At 47.9% G+C, this 18,834-nt stretch overlaps 2 protein-coding genes and 1 pseudogene across 2 annotated transcripts; all 3 read right to left on the bottom strand.

Moving 5' to 3' along the window:
* Positions 1–3,983: 3,983 nt before the first annotated feature.
* LOC117865455 (probable linoleate 9S-lipoxygenase 4) lies at positions 3,984–6,824 on the bottom strand (annotated as a pseudogene).
* A 3,338-nt stretch (positions 6,825–10,162) lies between these two features.
* LOC117862935 (BAG family molecular chaperone regulator 4) lies at positions 10,163–12,279 on the bottom strand. The gene is made up of 2 exons (XM_034746484.2): positions 11,822–12,279; positions 10,163–10,839 (listed from the first exon to the last, which is right to left on the bottom strand). Exons 1-2 carry the CDS (start codon positions 12,072–12,074, stop codon positions 10,610–10,612), a joined length of 483 nt encoding a protein of 160 aa, XP_034602375.1. The 5' UTR covers positions 12,075–12,279; the 3' UTR covers positions 10,163–10,609.
* Positions 12,280–15,516: 3,237 nt separating this feature from the next.
* Positions 15,517–17,387, bottom strand: LOC117862936 (BAG family molecular chaperone regulator 4). The gene is made up of 2 exons (XM_034746485.2): positions 16,906–17,387; positions 15,517–16,059 (listed from the first exon to the last, which is right to left on the bottom strand). The coding sequence occupies exons 1-2, from the start codon at positions 17,141–17,143 to the stop codon at positions 15,848–15,850; spliced, it is 450 nt and encodes a 149-aa protein (XP_034602376.1). The 5' UTR covers positions 17,144–17,387; the 3' UTR covers positions 15,517–15,847.
* Between the last annotated feature and the right edge of the window lie 1,447 nt (positions 17,388–18,834).

Raw genomic sequence — 18,834 nt, 5'->3', positions numbered from 1 at the left:
TGGTTGAGAGAAATGGTGCCACCCCTGAAGAATGAAGAGACGAAGACAGCCACTTGTGTTGCCAGAAACGACTAGTGCCTGCCCCGGTCCGTTGCCTCCATCGTCGTTGGTTCCATCCGCGTCGTCGCTTCGTGCAGAGTTTTTGCAGTGTCCATTCGCGCGACGGCGGAGGAAGCACGTATCTGGATCTTCGATCACGAATCAGGTAAGAATCCCGCGTCCAGTGTCCACCGCCAGCCTGCGAGGGAGCGAAACGGCCAGGTTTATATTCCTGGCAGTGGCAGATGGAAATGGATACGAGGAGGAAGGATGTCCCCGGAACGCGTGATCCTTGCGACGGGCTGATGATAAAAGCGTACGGAGTATGTCCGCACGCACGACCTCTCACTTCCGGCCTCGCTCAGGAGGATTCTGCTCGCGCTTGGGTCCCGGGTTCACCCGTGGCCACGCACGGCGATCCATCCATCGATCGAGATCACGCGGTGAGGCTGCTTTTGCGGGTGGATTCGACGCCGTGGTGATCGATGGCGACCGGGACCTGACGCTGCGTTTCCGCGGATGGGTCCGGCGCGTCAGCGCGTGCCGATGGAGGGACATCTCCACTACCAGAGAACTGGCCTTCCATCTAGGTGTTTTTATCCCAGTTACTTTTATCCCGGTTAATTTTGAACCCGAGACTATACCACCTTTTTTATTATTTTTTATCCTTTTGTCAATTATTTGGGACTAAAGGGGGTCAATGATTCAGGATTAAAGGACCTTTTTATCTCGAATGATTAGTTTCGGTTAGATTTTACAGTAGTGCTCGTCCACCTGGCCACGAAAACGAAGGAGGGACACGGGGTCGAACCGGCGCGGCGCACGTACGCGCTCGGCAAAGCAGCCGGCCTGCCCAAAAAGCCCAGAAGGGACGGACGTGGGAAGCTCTAGTCGTCATCCATCATCCCCATTCCGTTCCATGGCGTCGCCATCGGCGGAGGCCGATTATCCGGCTGCTACGAGTGTCGTGTTGCTTTGCCTCTCTCCCTTTTGGCCTTGGCCAGGCGCGCGAGTGGAGGATGAGCTAGCTACAACGTAGCGGCCGTTCTTTTCTCTGCCGTCGCGGGATCGTAGCAACCCCAGAAGGAAGGTCAACTCCTGCAATGGGACGAAACGACGGGACAGCAGCTAGGCGTCATGAGCTCAGGCGGCGACCGGGGGCAGGAAGGGATGAGGCATGGTGCCTTTCGCGCGCTTTTGGGCACTTGATGATGATGATTGATGCATGCAACTTCTCAACACTTGGTGATGCAAATTCTGACTGCCCGCCTAGCTGTTAGCTGGAGCACTGTTTATTTGTCAAGGTTGGCAATGGCAAGCAAAAGCGGCGAAAGCTTTTACTGACAAAGGTGAACAAAACTCTGACCCATGCTGTCTCTACTCTCAAGAGTCAAGATAGTTCGTTCTTGGGCATGCCAAGGTTGGTGTCTAGCACTCGATGTATGTAAGATGTGGGAGCATTCGTTTCAAGAGCTTGTCGACAAGTAGGTGGCGCTGTGTTGATCTCCCACCCACTTTGACTGCACGTTGCAGGGAACCTCAAGTTTGGCCTGTGCTGTGAGATCAACTCTGCCTCAGACTATCAAGAGCTGTGGCCTGTAGTTGTGAAGGTCGAAATATCTTGACCTGCGTGCCAGGCAGGCTTTGGGATTTTGCCTCTGTTGCCATGATGCACGGCTGCACATAGCACCAGGGCGATTCACTGACGCTGAGACGGCGCGCGTGCACACGCCCCTCATCTGGGCCGCTGCTGTTCGTTCAACGGGGAACACTGACCAGTTCGTTCCCGCTCATCTCCCACTACACATGCTGTCATTCTTGCGTGAGGGCTTGCAACGTTTGAGTGCACCACTCAATTCACCATCATTGCAGCGTAAGCGTCACTGCAGCTGGCTTACTGATCGATCTGGTGTTTATTCAGAACACCTCGCGCATGTTGAACTCTTCCCCACATGCATGTACAGCCACGCTAGCTAGCTGCGAAATCCCCTTTCGGTTAACATATGGATTTTTTTCCCCTTAACCTGTAATGGTTCTAGCTAGCTACCTCTTGCACCGCGGACAACACATATTGCACTCCTCGATTCAGCAATCATCAGTGCAATCCTCACCCAACGCAAGAATTAAGAATATCTTCGTGGCAGGATCACAGGAATGTGGTCTTACGAGTCATAACTCATAATAACACAACAATGTTCAAGCTCCAATGCTGTTGGGGAAACCATCTACGGACTTCCAACCTCTTGGAAGGGAGAAGTCCCTCATGAATTAATCTTAATGGCTCGTTTTGCTTTGTGGCAAATTTTGGGTGTAGGGAAAAAGATGGTGATGACGAGAAGAAGGTGTTGACGAAGGTCTCTTAGACGAACGAGAGGTCCTTCGGAACATGACGAGGGAGGGCTTACCCTCAGGACTCCAGTGAGAGGCTTGTGCATTTTGTCAACGCCTTGGCCTATCCCTGAAAGGAAGAACAGGGGTGCCTGACGAAGAGCACCTCGGCCTTCAAACCGAAGCGCGTGCTGAGGACCACGGTGTCTACCATGTGGATCGACGAGGCCGTACGAGGGGCCAGCTGGAGGAGTTCGTACGAAGGCTGTAATTTCCCGTTGCGTCTTGAAATATTTTTGGAATCTAGCCGTTGGGTTTTTGGAATCTAGCCGTTGGGTAACGGTAAAGTGTAATTGAACTTTGTGGCGGTTGATCTCCCTATAAATAATGGAGTCACTGTAATTGACGGGACGGTCTGTCTTAAGTGAATGAAAATTAATTCCAAGTCGCAGGCACAATCTAAAACACTCGGTAGTCACCGCTTGCAAGGGCAACTAGTTGCGCTTGCGGGATCACTCAACTAACTATGACTGCCAGCAGTAAGTCTCACGTGAAAGGACACTTTGTCCTCCATGAAGTGGTACTTAGCAATTAGTGGGATTTGTAACCTAACAGATTAGCAGGCCGAGCCATAGCCTACACCTTGATGAAGGCCCGGTACGGGCTCTGCACAGACTGGTGGGCTGCAAGCACGGCCCGGAGCTTCATATCCTTGTGGGCTTGTGGCCTCGAGCACGAGCGGTGGAAAAAGGTCATCATCGCCGTCATTCACTCTAATCACTCCTTAAACAGCAACACCTCACACTCACTCTAAGCCTATCATAGCACTAATTACTTTTCTAATCTTATGCTAAACCTTAGATGACTATTTTTGCACTCTTGTGGTCTGGATGTATCCTTGATGTGTCTTGCACACTCCAGCAAAACTAAATGGGAGGTTAGAGGGGGTATAAATGGTACACACCATAAAAAAATTGTTGCTCAAACGGCTAGTAAAACAGTTGTACCAATTAGTCCAACATTTGTGAAATTATCCACAAGATTTTAAAAAAATCAGATTTTTGATCAACTTTTGAGCACTGGACATTGAAAATATACAAACTCCAATGGTAGCATTGGATTATCTAGTGCATGTCCTTATGTTCATGGGATAATTCTTTTAATGCATTTTTTAAGCGCCAGATGTTCCCCTTAGTCGGATTATCCGGTAACCATTTTTTCAACGCATCTTAATTATTTTAACTATTACTTTCTGCTCCAGAGTCCGATTTTGATGATCATGGACTCTATGGAAAGCTTGTGAAGAACTATACATAATTCTACTGAAATTCAAGACATTTGATCCATCCAAAAAATAATAATACAAGTCCAATTCATTTATCTTTTGTCCCGGTTTTGATGACTTCATTTATGTTGTATCCTTCCAACCTATGAAATTCTACAAAGGCTCATTCTTGATACATATGTTAGTTCTAATGATAATGTTGTCATTCAATTACAAAATAACAACCATGGTCTGGAGGCTATTTTTCTTACAGACAGACAGATTGATGACGCACAAACATGGTAGCGCAGGCTACCAGGAAGCATCATCCTACGGCTACATCTGGTCAGGCTCAGATGGAGATGCTGTTGGGGATGCCCATGGCCGTGAGGCCCCGGCCCCTGTTGCCGCCGACGTCCGACGTGTTGGGATACATCAGCATGTACGGCATCTCCACCGGCCCCGTCCGGTTCTTCAACGCCGGGTTTCTGTTCATCTCCATGATCCGGCCCTCGATCTTCTCCAGCTCGCTGCCAAACCTCTTGAACGCCTCCAGCGCCCTGGCGTCCGATGTCCAGCGCTCTGGTTCATCGCGCTGGCCGAGGTACAACTCGTCTGGGGCGTGTTTGGATAGAATCTCGATGACCGAGATGTTAATGACGATCTGGAACTCCCGGGTGAAGGTGCGGAGGAAAACCTTGTCGGCTTCCTCCTGCCCGTCTTCCAGCATTGCGTACTCCCTGCTGCCCGGCTCTGGCATCGGCCGCCGGCTCATCGTCGGGCGATTCGGGGGATACCCCGCGTACGAGTATTGCCCAAAGTTGACAGCGGTGTGCAGCGCTGAGGCCACCCAAATGATGGTCGTGCACGTCCTGGCCAGCTCCTGGACGGTGTCCATCTTAGGCCACCAGTCCCGGTCGTTGAGGTCGCCGTGCGCCTCCTCGCGCACCTCCTTCCACCACTTACGCAGCTCCTCGTCATGTTGGAGCTCGCCGTCATTGGGGTAGTAGATGTCCAGGTACTCCTTCACCCACAGCTCGATGGTGCACCAAATTGCCAGCCCGTCTACGGCGTATGGGTAGTCCTCGATCAGCAGACGGACACCGTATGCGCTCGACTCGTCCGGCACGGCAACACCTCTACACGCACAAGACAAATCCGTATAATAAACCAGACAGCTTTTGAAGCTCTGATGTATGTATACATCGTGAGTTCGTGATACCATCAATAGTGCTTTTTTGTTTGCTCTACGTACCTCTTGACAAGATCGTCCGGCCGGGAGGGCCTGGTCAGTGAAATTCCAGTTCTTGTACACGCTAGAGGAGAAATCCAGCGAGTACTTCCCTGGGAACATTGTGAGCTCGAAGATGCCACCGGCGTTGATGAACCTCTGGCGTGCCAGGGCGTTGTTGTTCATCGTGTTGCGATAGTGCGGCTTCAGCAGCTTGTGCACGGGATGCACCACACTGAGCTGCCGGTTTGTAGCGATTGCGAAGGGCTCTATCACCGCGTGTGTTCAGCCTTTCAAGAAAAACACACACACACACACAACAGGTCAGTGTTTCCCCTTCCTCGGGCAGCATTATTTCACTAAGCAAATGGATTAGAGCAATGCATATCGCTCTACCAGTGGCTGATAAGCTGGTGCCAGGCAGAGTCGTTGACGCAGGCATAAGCCTTGGCAAGCTGCCAGATATGGCCCTCGACTCCGGTGTGAGCTGGAATGTACACTTTGCTGTCCGCACCGTGCTGCTCACCGTTATCGTGGGGCTGGCTCAGCTCAATAGCCAGAGGTTTAAGGGTGCCATCGTCCTTCAAGAACAGCAGGGTCCTGCTGGCGTAGATGTAGTTGCCCTCCAATTTGTTGATCCGGTCTAGGTATGCCATGAAGTTATCATGGTGGTCTAGGATGAAAAGCCTGTTGCTGCTCAGTGCCTGAAAAGGGTTTGCAATCAGAGTCAATCAACGAATCTTGCCCATCATGCATCTGTTCAGTAGCAGTTCAGCGTACATTCTGCACTGTCAGGCCGTCCAGGTTGTGCTGAATGTGATCTTCAGTGATCCTGCTGCTATGGTCCCCATACTGTGTTGGATCTAGGGTACTTTTAGCAGGGAACTTCTGCGACCATGAAAGAGAGAAATACTTAACACTCAGCAACGAAATGGAAAAATGTATTTTTCATTGATGCAAATGCAAGTTGCTAACCGTCAAACGTTTGATGATCACTGGGTTCACGCCAGCAAGAGTTTCTCGTGCAAATTCCACATCAGTCCTCCAAGCAAACTTAAACTCCAGAGCCCTTTTCAACATATCTAGTGCATGCAAAAACTGAGGTGCAATTTCGATTTTTTTTTTTGCCAAACAATAGATCAAAAAGTAAAATTACCAAATCTTCGGTTACCTGATCTGATGATATATGGAAAGGGGATAGTTAGGGGATGGTTAATACTTCTAAGAAACTCACTGGGGACTTTCTTCCTGATGTCTGCTATAAGTGGGTTGTTGGGTGCTTCCGGACCATGCCCATAGAGTTCTAGGATGTCTTCGAACGAGTCAAACTCCTCCTGTTTCCAAACTAAACCCCTTATTAACGAAAAACACTCTTCAGCCAAAGAGTACGACCCACCGAATCCGGTCACCTTGAGATGTCCAAAGCGTTCATCACACGGGACATATATGTTTAGAAGCTGCCTGCTCTCTGAATTTGGATCTGGACAGAAGATGAAGCAACATCAGCCAAAATTTTCTTGGTGTGTGGTATTTTTTGTGCACACTAAAATTTAGTGATTTTAATAACTCCAGTTTTTGCTGGCTTCGCCCGGTTCTGCAGCGACGAGGATACGGCCGGTACTGTCTGCCACCAAGGATTGGCCGTGCATAGTGTTCACCCTTGTCTGGCTCACCAAGGTCATTGTAGTAGTCATAACGGTAGACACGGTCATGCTTCTCGTAGGGCCCATGATTATCATCACCTCGGAGAATTTTGAGTTCATCTTGCCAATAGGGCACCAATGGTGCGGGCATATTGCTAGGCAGATAAGTCTTCAATGACAATAGAGTTAGGTTACCAGTTTTCCTATATCCTTAAAAAAAACTAGTCCCAGCAGATGTAAGCATATTTTCCACGTCATGTGAGACATCCAAAAGCAATGTAAGCATATTCTGCAATTGCGCTGTTGCAGTTCCATCATCTGGGTGATCATAAGGGCTTGTACAGTGGAGTGGATGTTGCTGTCACCTATGTCCTGTTAGCTGGGGCAGTCATCCTGGAGATCACATCAGCGCTGAGGTTCGTGTTCTCGAGCTGGACATGGGCGCTCCTGGTAGGGTGGACTTCGCTAAAACCCCGAAATATATGTTACTTTCTTGTCCGAGGAAATCTGTCTATCCGCTGGCTCGTTCGTGCAGCAGAACGGAGAAGAAGGTGTAGCTGGTCACGCTCCATGGGGCAACATAATATTCTCACTTTGTGTGCTGGCAGCAAAACCAGCCGATGTAGCAAAATAGCGAGATGGATGGGATTTGAGGACCGGTGGAACAGGCTGTCATCGAGCATTTGTTGGTGACGCAGGTGCACAAGAATGGGTATAGGTGGAGCCCAGATCACATCATCAGTTCACAGGTTCGGAAGGAGCTAGAGGGGTGGGGACTGTACGATGACCTCGACTGGAGCGTGGAAGAGAGCATTCTCGTCTGGCACATCGCCAGCGACCTCTGTCTGTATTGGTACTGGGAGGAGGAGCTAAAGGCCACCAGCTTGCAGAAGGATGCACAGGCACATCCGCAGGCTGATGTTGCCAAGGCAGTCGAGGCGCTCTCGAACTACATGCTTTTCCTTCTTGTAACACGCCCCTACATGTTGCCTCCCCCTACCGGCGGCAATGCCTATGTCCAGATGTGCTACGCACTGCTGCCCTCAAAAGAGAAGAAAAGGAACTATTCTATGCCTGTTCTTGACCTGGGGTACAACTCAGCTGAAGATCTGGCCGGGCTACTAAGGGAGATCGGGAAATCAGGTGATTCAGAAATGGCCATAACAGCATCTAAGCTTGGCGCAAAGTTCATCAGCTGCGATCAGTCAGAAGGCTCGTCTACTGGTGGCAGGCTGGAGTTCATCGCCGAACTGTGGGTGGAGATGCTGTTGTATGTGGCCTGCCGATGCAGCGCGTACTCTCATTCCAAGCAGCTCAGCAACGGGGGAGAGCTCGTTACCGGTGCTGCTGAGATGCTCTCCGTTCTTAAATATATGATGTTTAGAACAAGCAAATTAGTTTATTTTTATTATATATTTAAGGATGGAAGTAGTACATTTCAGGAGGTATGACCAATGACCCTACTGACGAACCATAGATCCATCTGAGAATACCGATGAGGAATGGCTCTGTTTCAAGCCAAAGTAATTTTGACCATTAATTCGTAATAAGCTTTTTATTAGTGCTGCAAACTTATGACCTTTCACCTTGAAAGTACCTCCGTCGTTGCCGTTGGCTAATGGTTGATGTCTACTGCAATGTCCATTCCTGAGGCTTGATATGTTCCGTACGTACTCAGTTGCGGTTTGAGTGTCCTGTTTCCCACACTAGCACCAGGGAGATTCACTGACGCTGAGACGCGCGTGCACACCGGGGCGGCAGCTGTCTGTTCAACGGGGATCGGGCAAACACCAACAAGTTCGTTCCCACTATACATATGCTGTCATTCTTGCGTGAGGGCTTGCAACGTTTTCGAGTGCACCGCTTAATTCACCACCATTGCAGCGTCAGCAATCAGCATCAGTGCATCACACAGCACCAGCCTTGCTGATCTGGTGTTCATTCAGAACTGGTACTTCACCTCGCACATGTTGAACTCTTCCCCACACCAGCTACAAAATCCCCTTTCAGTTAGCGTATGGATTTTATTTTTCTCAAGATTCTACTCCCTCCGTCCCAAATTACTATTCGTTTTAACTATTTTAGATACATAGATTTTGCTATGCACTTAGATAATATATACATATTATATCTAGATACCTAGAAAAATTAAAAGGAATAGTAATTTTGGACGGAGAGAGTACCTAGCTACTTCTTGCACTTCAGACAACGCATATTGCACTCCTCGGTTCAACAATCAACAGCACAACCCTTGCCGAACACAAGAATAAGAATATCTTCGTGGCAGGATAATAGGATAGGACCACGAGAATGTTGTCTTACGAGTCATGATAAAAACATGTTAGTACTCCGAATCTCTGACACAACGATGTTCAAGCTCCACCAATTCGGCACAATCACGGTAGCCATCACTTACAAAGTGAAACTAGCTACACTGGCGCGATCACTCAACTAATCCTAGCCGAGCTACCGATTCCCCATAAGATACCTAGGTCTACCCCTTACGGCAAGAAGGCTAAAGAAGATCGACTTCCAACCTTTAATCGATAAAGCAATAGCTAAACTATCCGGATGGAATGGACGCAATCTCACCCAAGCAGGCTGCGTGTGCCTTACCAAAACGGTGCTGACGGCACAGCCATTATATCTGATGACGGTGCTAAAGGTCCCGCAAGAAGTACTTGACGAGCTAGATAACGTAAGGAAAAGGTTTTTGTGGGTTGGCGACAAAGAATTAACTGGAGGTAAATGCAAAGTAAATTAGATTAGAAGTTGCTTGCCAAAGGAAAACGGAGGATTGGGAGTGCTAGATCTTCGCAAGTTCATGAGGGCGCTTAGACTATGGTGGTTGTGGTATGAATGGGAATCGCCGCAAAAAACGTGGGTGGGAATGGAAATATCGTGCGATGACACCAACAGACTTATGTTCACGGCATGCATGACCATCATAGTGGGGAACGGTCAGAAGACTAGTTTCTAGCAATTGAGCTGGCTGGGAGGCCGTACACCAAAGGACATTGCGCCAAACATTTTTGCCATATCGAAGAAGAAAAAACGAAGCGTTGCGGAAGCTCTGCGCGAAAATACTTGGATCAACGATCTAAACATAAGCGGGGGCATTACAACACTACATCTCCAAGAATTTACGTCATTATGGAGGCTAGTTACGAAGGTGCAGCTACAGCCGCAGCAGGAGAACATTATTCAGTGGAAGCTTACGAAGAGCGGCAGATACTCCACAGCCTCGGCATAAGGTGCAGTCTCTTGGCTCCACAAAAGCTCCACATAGTAAAACAATTTGGCGATTCTAGGCGCCGCAAAATGCAAATTCTTCATATGGCTAATAGTATGGCTAATAATACAAAACCGAGTGTGGACGGCTGACAGACTAGCGCGAAGGGGGTGGTCACATTCCCCCTCATGTGCCTATGCAAATATGAAACGGAGACAGCTTACCACCTCATGGGAGCTTGCAGATTCATCAGAAGGATTTGGGATCTAGTGGCGGATTGGACATCACAACCGAGCTTACATCCTTCGGCATGGTAGTAAAGCGACAATGTGTTAGACCGGTGGATAAACATGACCACCACAACAGAGGCACCCAGGAAAGGAATGTGCTCTGCCGCAATGCTCATCATGTGGGAGATCTGGAAGGAAACGAACAGACGTACTTTCAACTGAGAGGAGATGGCAACCGCTTCACTTCTTGCGAAAATCAAGGAAGAAGCTGGAGCATGGATAGTAGCGGGGCCAAAGGACTTAGCACTTTTAATTTCTTGTGAGTAATTGTCTAGTTACATGTGAGGTTTCACCGGCTAGCTGGTTGTACAAACCTTCTCTATTAATGAAATAGGCACATTCTCGTGACCGTTTGTTAAAAAAAAAAAGCATTGCAGTAAGTCATACATGAAAGGACACTTTGCCCTCCACGGAGTTTTTTAACTTAGCAATTAGTGGGATTTGAAGTAGATTACGTCGCAACATGTGGGATCAAGACATCAAGTTGCCAACACAAGGCTTGGCATTTGGGTTTGCCTTGGTATAGGAACCTAACTGGTAGAGATGTGGTCAAGATCAGCACAACAAACAACGGGCCGAGGCCTACACCTTGATGAAGGCCCGGTACGGGCTCTGCACGGCCTGGGCCGCGAGCGCGGCCCGGAGCTTCATGTCCTTTTGGGCAGGGTCCTCGAGCAGCAGCACCTTGTCCTTGTCCCTCACTCCGATCATGTGGAGGTGGTCGGTGTCCTCCCTCTCCTTGCCTCTGAACAGGAGCCTCTGCTCCCGAGGCTCCAGCCCTGTCACCATGGACAGCACCACCTTCAGCTCCCCTACAACCATTATTTTGCACGGACACACGTTAGATCTCAAGCAAAAATCATGTCAAACAAGCATCTGGTTTATTTCTCTGTAACGACAAAGGCTTTGTTTTTTTAATGGCAAACACAATTGTCCGAAGGAAGCCTATGGTCTGAAGATGACAAAATGTGCGAAGGTTCCACTCAGGTTCCATGTCTGAAACCTGAACCATCGTGTGCTGGCAGTGCGGGTAGCTAGGCAGACGCGTCGTTGTGTTCATTGTGCAGGCATGCCCATGCCATTGTTTTTCTACTGAACTAACTGAGCCCTGACTCCTGTCTGACATTTCATTTTATTGCTGAAGTAGGTGACAAATGTGTCTCTCGTATCTCTCTCGTCAGAGCAAGATTGAGAAGTTCAGAAGGCTCGACGTGGGAAACGCAAATTCTGACGAAATGTGTGGATTTGGCTGCGTAAACAGGACGATAGGTGTGTCGAAAGTCGACCTTTACTTTCAGTTCTCAGTAACTCAGTATCCATCAGGAGCCAAAAGGCAACTGGACCATAGAGGCATGGGCTTTTTTCAGCTCATTACACTACTGCCTACTGGCTACTGCGGGTTCCATCTATAGAATCAAACTGAACTAGCGCATCTCTACTGATGCATCAGTTCTCTGCAAGCCTGAAACTTCAACTGAACCAACCTAATGTACCCACCCAACCTATGCCAAAAGCTGAATCATGTAAAGGAGCACCATCCGTGTGCATGCTAACCCTCAGTTCCAAAGCATCACGGTAACCAAAAGGGCTCTATGTGACATTCAACTTTTCTTAACCCCCAAAAGATGTGCTAACTCCTTGGAGAGAAGCCCCAAAAGGCAAAAAGAAAAAATCATGGTCACATCAACTCTTCATGAACGCATTCCACCAATCTTCAGACACAGCTCAACCAGAGAATTGGCTCGGCCAAATGAACAGCAGTAACAAAAAGATTTGCACACCGCTAATACTCACCAAAAGTGCAGGTAGCCCCGATGGAGACGTCGTGCCACGAGAACCCGGTGGCCACCCTGACGGTGATCACCTCTGCGTCCCCTCTCCCGTCCCTCTTCTGCACGAGCATCCCTCCGGGCCTCACCTCCCACTCGATCTCCCCGCGGCCGCCGCCGCCGACATCCCCGCCGTCGCTGCTGCAGCTGCTGCTGGCCGAGCTGCTCTTGGAAGAGCTCCTCCGGAACAGCTTCTTGGAGTACCTCAGCTTGATCATTGTCGTCGCAGACCCACAATGTTGCCCAGCTCCGGCAGCAATGGACGGCGAGGAGCTGGAGCAGTGACCACCGGTGGGTGTGGTGCTGAACAGATGCTGCAGTGGAGCAAGAGGTCACTGTTTATAAATAGGGGAGGAGGTCAGGAGCACGAAGACGAAAAGCAAGAGAGGGAGCCAGCCAAGGCAGTGCCAGTGCGTGCAAAGGACGAGCTTTAGAAGCGTGCGTTCGTTAAAAACAAGGTGCCGGTAGGAGGAGGGGACAGAAGGACAGGCGATCTTCGCAAAGTCCAAAACGGCTTAGCGCACAAAGGTGTAGCTAGCGACCCTGCTCCAATTTGCAAGAGCTGTACTAGCCCGGAGGCTTCCATGAAGCACCGGAGCTGACATGTGGAGCCAGCCCGTTACCGTTCCGTGTCGGCTTGAAGTCTCGAACACTGCAGTGCCAGCAAAAACAAAATGATGAGACCATTTGACTCGAACACATTCTGAATTGATCCTGCAATTAACTGCTTGAGTTTTCGTCATTATTGTTGATCATTGTCGTATGGACTTGTACCGTCTTTTTCCTTGATACAAAGATATGTGGTTGTATGGACTTCTACCATCTTTTTTCTAATATAAAGATACACAATTATGGAACGTATTCTCCGGAAAAAAAAGAAAGAACACAAGTTGGTCAATTATTGAAGAGGTCTCTATGAGATGGTTCCGCACAGTCACTGACAAGTAGGCTCTACAATATGCTTTATCCAATTCAAACAGGGATGATTGTATTTTGATGACCACCGTCAAAACGTGGATTTTTTTCTTGCTCTAGCTATGAAATGTGTTTGGCATTTTAGGCTTGTTGGGTAAAGGTAAACAGCTCGATGATGAGCACGCCTAATGCGACCACAAGGGATGGCAAAACGCATGCATACATGCAAGCTCCGTCCTAAAACGTGGTGAGCCGCAATGCAAGAGCACGATGATTAGGGTGGTCGGTTAGGCCGTAAACCTACCATGACTACTTTAATTGGCAGTGGTTGGGCGCAGGGTTTCCGGCTTGTGTTCCGCGCCTGCTACTCGCTAGTCGCTACAGATGAGTGCACGTACGAACTGGCCCGGGAAAAAAGATATAAATCGGCGTGATGATTAGTCAGAGTTTGTACATACGTGCGTTAGCTTTGCTGAGCTGTGGGCAGATTATGAAATGTGCCATGACATTGTTAAACGAAGTCTGGTTACAATATACTAGTTTGGGTTGATGAGCTTTTAGGGAGTTTAGCGGTGGTTAAATGAGCCAGCATGTGGGGCCTGACATGTTTTCTTTCTAGGGTTTAGTCTTTCCGGAGTAGTCCAAAACATCAAGAATTAAATTTCATTAAATTTTAGTTTGTTTTTTGAAGTACCAGTTGTTATACTTTCATGTTTCATCTTTGCATGGCTGACAATTAGTGTATACGTGCATGTAGGTGTAGTAGTCCGGCAGGCTGGCATTCAACGGAAAGTATAAAGCCACATTTCTCTCTGCAGGTCCACTTAGGTTTCCTTTTCAATTGACATCCAGTAGCATGACGACACAAGAAAAATATTTAAGAGAAATAAGATATGCTCTTTGGAAGTATTTTTTTATATCCTTGAAAAAATGGTCGCAACTTTTCTTGAATGAAAAGATGATCTCCTAGCTGACAGCTCCTGAAGCACTGCAAAGAATACATCCATGCTTTTTTAGAGAAAGAATGGAATCATGAATTTATGAAAATATGGCTTATTTGAATTCAGAGCCGTAGAGCATGAAAACACAAGCAATAATCGATGCATCCGGCTTGAGTACACCTTTTTGTAAAAAAAAACAATATGGTAGTACTCATTGAATCATGAGTTGATCAGCATGCTGGTGACAAATACCCAAGTATGCAACTAGTAGCTAGCAACGCAGCAGGCCTGGATCCTGCACAGAAAATTAACACAACACCTGACTGGCCATCATCATCGTCGCGCAATGTGTGTCCGATTGTCCACCCGTCTGAACAGTGATTGGCTTCCAAGAAGTTCCACCAGCTGCGGCTCGTGCTCATGCATACGCATGTGGTGAGTACTGCAAGATGATTGCTAGCTGAACGTGTGCAGAGCATACTTAATTAACAGGGGTGATGGTGCTTCTTGTCGTACGCCTCGGAATCCCCATTTTTCCCTGGTGCCAAAGCATCTCTCATCAGTCATCTCTCGCCGTGGCGCGCGCGGGCGGAGACCCACATGCGGCTTGCGTGGAAATGGCGTTCCGACTATTACGCCACGTGATGCATGGCCACCTGGTGCTTAGGTGCAGCGATCGACATGGACGAGAGGAGAAAGCTAGCTTTGTGATTTTGGTATGGTGGATGATGCGTATGATGCCAGGAGAATGGTGCTCTGCCTATGCTGCCCTCTGATTTACAGAGATATCAGTTGAGTGTCAGCTGATCAATAAGTTCAGAGATGTCAGTTCTTAGGTAAAATGTAAATTTGGCAGCTTCATGTCATCACAGCATACAGCCAGCAGGCACCCGATTTCTTGGACTGGCAGCAACAGTGCGCCTTAGATTTTGTAAAAAAAAAATTGAGACCTAGATTTTGTCATATTGAAGCAAGCATCTGTCCACCAATAATTTGTCAGAGGATATAGGCAATCAAACTTTATTTACTTCAGAACAATGTACAGTGCACATAGCCGATTGTACACTGCACTTCAATTTCACGTTGATTGGGGGAATGGTTAATTAGTCAACAAAAAGCTAAAGTACCAGCAGATTCTTGTTGGATTAGTACGTGCGTTATGCCGGGCAATCTGGCTAAGCCGTAATAAGGTAGTTTTTGACAAGCCTCAAGTCAAATCTCCTATGCTAATTATTTTCAAGGGTACGCATTGAAGTCGCTTCTAGACATGTCCTCCAAGCATGGCTAGAGATTTACTACTAACAAAATTTGTACTTAAAGCTTCCCCAATGTCTTGGTGATCGCTATGTGTTATCTTTGTGTGTTTAGTTGAATTTGTAATGATGAGAGGCTATGTGCATCCTTGTTTGATGCAGCGGCTGGAATAATGTTATTTCTTCATTAACAGGCCCGTACCAAAGATTTTGAGGCCCTGGTGCGAAACTGTGTCGGTTGTTGACGCATGAAAGGAGATTAATCAATAGCAGATAGGAGTAATGGACTAATTAAGTATTGTTTTCCTAGGTTTATTTGTGATTACGTATGTTACTAATTGCTGATTAGGAGGCCCCTAATTTTTTGTGGCCTATTGCGCCATGCAATCGATGGCCCTGTTCATTAAATAAAAAGCTGAGAAAACTGCACAAGACGATAATCCAAGAGGTTACTAATAGCAGGTTTCACCCAAAGCTGAAAAATGTTTATCACAATTATCAGTTGGAGCCTTGGAGGCCTAAGGCCTCTTGAAACTGTGTGTGGAACTTGCTAGGCCAACGTCATCTCTAAGTTTGCATTTTTTTTTCTTAACAACCAAACTTAACATGCATGACAGCCATACTCAGCACTTACAAGCAAGTGCATCATCTACCTGACTTACAAGTAGTGTTACGCATGAGAAGACTACGCGACTAACAAGTAGTGGTACTCTCACTCTCACATGAAGAGGGGCTTTCCTTTGCCCATACATGGAGTGGTACTTAACACTGGTTGATTAATAGTAGCAGGAGGTCACCAAGACACCAACCAAGAGCAGCTGGATGATACTTCTTTACTCTATCAGTTAGGGCTATGGCGGGCCAAGCCGGACCGAGCCAGGCCTACACCCTGATAAAAGGCTGATACGGGCTCTGCACGGCCTGTGCCTTCATGTCCTTGAGGGCAGGATCCTCGAGGAGGAGCACCTTGTCCTTGTCCCTCACCCCTACCATGTGGAGGTGGTCGCTGTCCTCCCTCTCCTTGCCCCTGAACAGCAGCCTCTGCTCCCTCGGCTCCAGCCCTGTCACCATGGATAGCACCACCTTCAGCTCTCCTGCAATCATTTTGCACGGGCACACGTTAGATCTCGAGCCAAAATTATGCATGTATTTGATTTATTCCTATGTAGCTACAGACATCCTCTTTTTTTCTTTAAAGAAGCAAAACATAAATTGTTTATGGCCTATGCTTGCTACTCACTTCACTTCGTTCCAAAATGTAGGTCGTTTTGATTTTTCTTGATATATAGATATTGCTATGCACATAAATATAGTGTTACATTTAGATACATAGCAAAATTTGTATCTAGAAAAGTTAAAACGACCTACATTTTGAAATAGTTGACAAAATGTGGGAAGGTTCCACTCGGGATCATCATCATGTGCTTGCAGGTAGCAATGCAGACGTTGATCATTATTGTGCAGACCGCAGACATGCCCATGCCATTGTTTGTGTTTTTTAATTGCATGCACAACCAGTGGTCCAGTGTCAGTGTGCCATACTTGTGTAGTTGTTGAGGGTGAGACACTCGTCAGAAATTTAATTGCTGAAATAGGTGGCCTCGCTAGTGGACACGTATATGTTTCTCGTATCTCTCTGATAATTAAAGGCTGAGGAGTTCAGAAGGATCAATGGGGAGAAATAAAGTTACAATGATGGATCTGGCTGCCATATATAGGTTGTGTCAAAAATGCAATGGTCTGTGTAATCCTCGTTGCAACTGAATAACTAGAATATCTAATTCTCTACTGATGCATCTGCACTCTGCAAGCCTGAAACTTTGACTGAACCAACTTGACAGCCTCGTTACACGACAATGGGCTTTTCTTTGGGCAAACAAGAGAGAACTGCGAGCAAAGGATCGGTCACAAAGATTATATCTGCGCACTATAGTACTCACCAAAAGTACAGGTCGCCCCAATGGAGACGTCATGCCAGGAGAAGCCGGTGGCGATCCTGACGGTGATGATCTCCACGTCGCCCCTTCCGTCCCTCTTCTGCACCAGCATGCCCCCCGGCCTCACCTCCCACTCTATCTCCCCGCGGCCACCACCGGCATCGCCGCCGTCGCTGCCACTGCTGCTGCCCTTGGAGGAGCTCCTCCTGAACAGCTTCTTGGAGCACCTCAGCTTGATCATCTTCGAAGTTGAGCTCTCACGGCGCGTGCTGCTCCGCAACCTTATAGTTATAGCTCTTGCAGCAATGGAGGGCAGAGCAGAGAGGCAGGGACTAGCAGTGCGTGTGGTGCTGGAATGCTGCTGGTGTGGCCGCAGAACGAGAGGTCACTTTGTATGTATAGAGGGAGAGTTAGGAGCGGCCATGGCTTGCAAAAGGACAAGCTTTAGAAGCGTGCGTTTGTTTAAAAGAGAAATGGGCGCCGAGGAACGAGGGGCGGGGACATTGTGACAGGCGATCCTCTCGCCAAGTCCAAAGCGGTTAGTCTCTCGCAAAGACAAAAGGCGAAACAACTTCGCTCCGATTTGCAAGGCAGGTGCAGGCCGCGGGTTTCCGTGAAGCATCAGGTCGCGGGTTAAAACTTGAGCCTAACTGCATGCGTATGGGAATTCTTAAATCTTAACGAACACAGAGACACGCATATACTCGAAGTAACTAACTAATTTTACCCAGTTCAGATAGAAGTGGCTGCCCTTAGATCACTGCTATTCATGAAATTTTCTACTGCATGATCGTGCCGGTAAAACCTAGGAAACGTGTTTGCCATTTGGGTTTTGTTGGGTGAAGTGGGTGAAGGCGTGAAGCGGCTCGATAGAATAATCCAGCGCATGCATGCCCAGTGCGACCACATCCACATGGGAGTTGGCAAAGCGCATGAATGGTCAGCAGGGAGGCTACCTCTAGCTTTGGCTCCTCCTTCCTATGCTTGGGCCAGGAGAGCGAGCACGATGATTAGGGCTGTCGGATTAGGCCGCAAACCTACCGGGATTATTGTAATGGCCTTCGGTTTCCCGGCTGGTGTTCCGCGCCGGCTGCTCGCCACTGCTGGATGGCTGGTACCACACGTTCGAATTGAACAGGGGACCGAAAAAAGATGGTGGCGTGATGGTTGTCCAGAGCTTTGTTCGTTGGCTTCCGGCTTTTCGGTCCCCTGTAGCTAGCCGTAGCTAAGCGGGTGGTACAAGTATATTGTTATTGTTAATCAAACCGTGATAAGACTTATCAGCAGTAGTACTAGTCTATTGTTGTGCGTGGTTAGGGCTGCATGTGGGGCTTGGCATGTTTTCTTTCTAGGGTTTGGACCCGTGTGTCCTATATACGTATGCGACTGCGAGCCAGTCCAAACTGCTATCTGAAATAGATTTCGTAATTTATCTGTTGCGATACAGTTGTGATGCTCTGATCTTTGCATGACAGGCGTACGTGTACGTAGGTTGTCGAGTTGTCGTAGTAGAGGCCGCCAGGCCAAGCCTTCTGGCATTCAAACTGAAAGCAAAAGGCGAATTTCTCTTTAATTTGCAGGTCAGCTTATAATTGATGTAGCTGCCAACGACACATTAGGAGAAAGACATGCTAAACAGCGGAACTGCAGAAGTATTTGAGGAGCTAAAAAAAGATTTCTTCTTTTTTTTAAACAAAAAAAGATTCGATCTGACTCTCCAGATGGTCTACTCTGTAAATGCAAGCAGACGGTGTCCTCCCCTGAGTCTCACTTCAAGGGAAAAAAACAGCATGATACTCGTTATTACTTATTAGGAGATGATCAACTTTTTTTTTTAGAGTTCCATGATCAACTTGATGATAAGCCCCAATTATGCATGCAATGCACCTACTACTGCTAGCTAGCTAGCTGACATGGATAACGCAGCAGAGA

This window comes from Setaria viridis, chromosome 7 (genome assembly GCF_005286985.2).
Source record: "Setaria viridis chromosome 7, Setaria_viridis_v4.0, whole genome shotgun sequence".
Lineage (NCBI taxonomy): Eukaryota > Viridiplantae > Streptophyta > Magnoliopsida > Poales > Poaceae > Setaria > Setaria viridis.
This window is presented reverse-complemented; position numbering and strand designations above follow the sequence as displayed.

What these genes read in the sequence shown, in the direction of transcription:
- LOC117862935 (XM_034746484.2), bottom strand. Translation starts at nt 12,074, where the DNA reads ATGATCAAGCTGAGGTACTCCAAGAAGCTGTTCCGGAGGAGCTCTTCC. An exon ending in CGGGGCTACCTGCACTTTTG is followed by an intron (nt 10,840 to 11,821) that starts GTGAGTATTAGC and finishes TAATGGTTGTAG; the next exon opens with GGGAGCTGAAGGTGGTGCTG.
- LOC117862936 (XM_034746485.2), bottom strand. Translation starts at nt 17,143, where the DNA reads ATGATCAAGCTGAGGTGCTCCAAGAAGCTGTTCAGGAGGAGCTCCTCC. An exon ending in TGGGGCGACCTGTACTTTTG is followed by an intron (nt 16,060 to 16,905) that starts GTGAGTACTATA and finishes AAATGATTGCAG; the next exon opens with GAGAGCTGAAGGTGGTGCTA.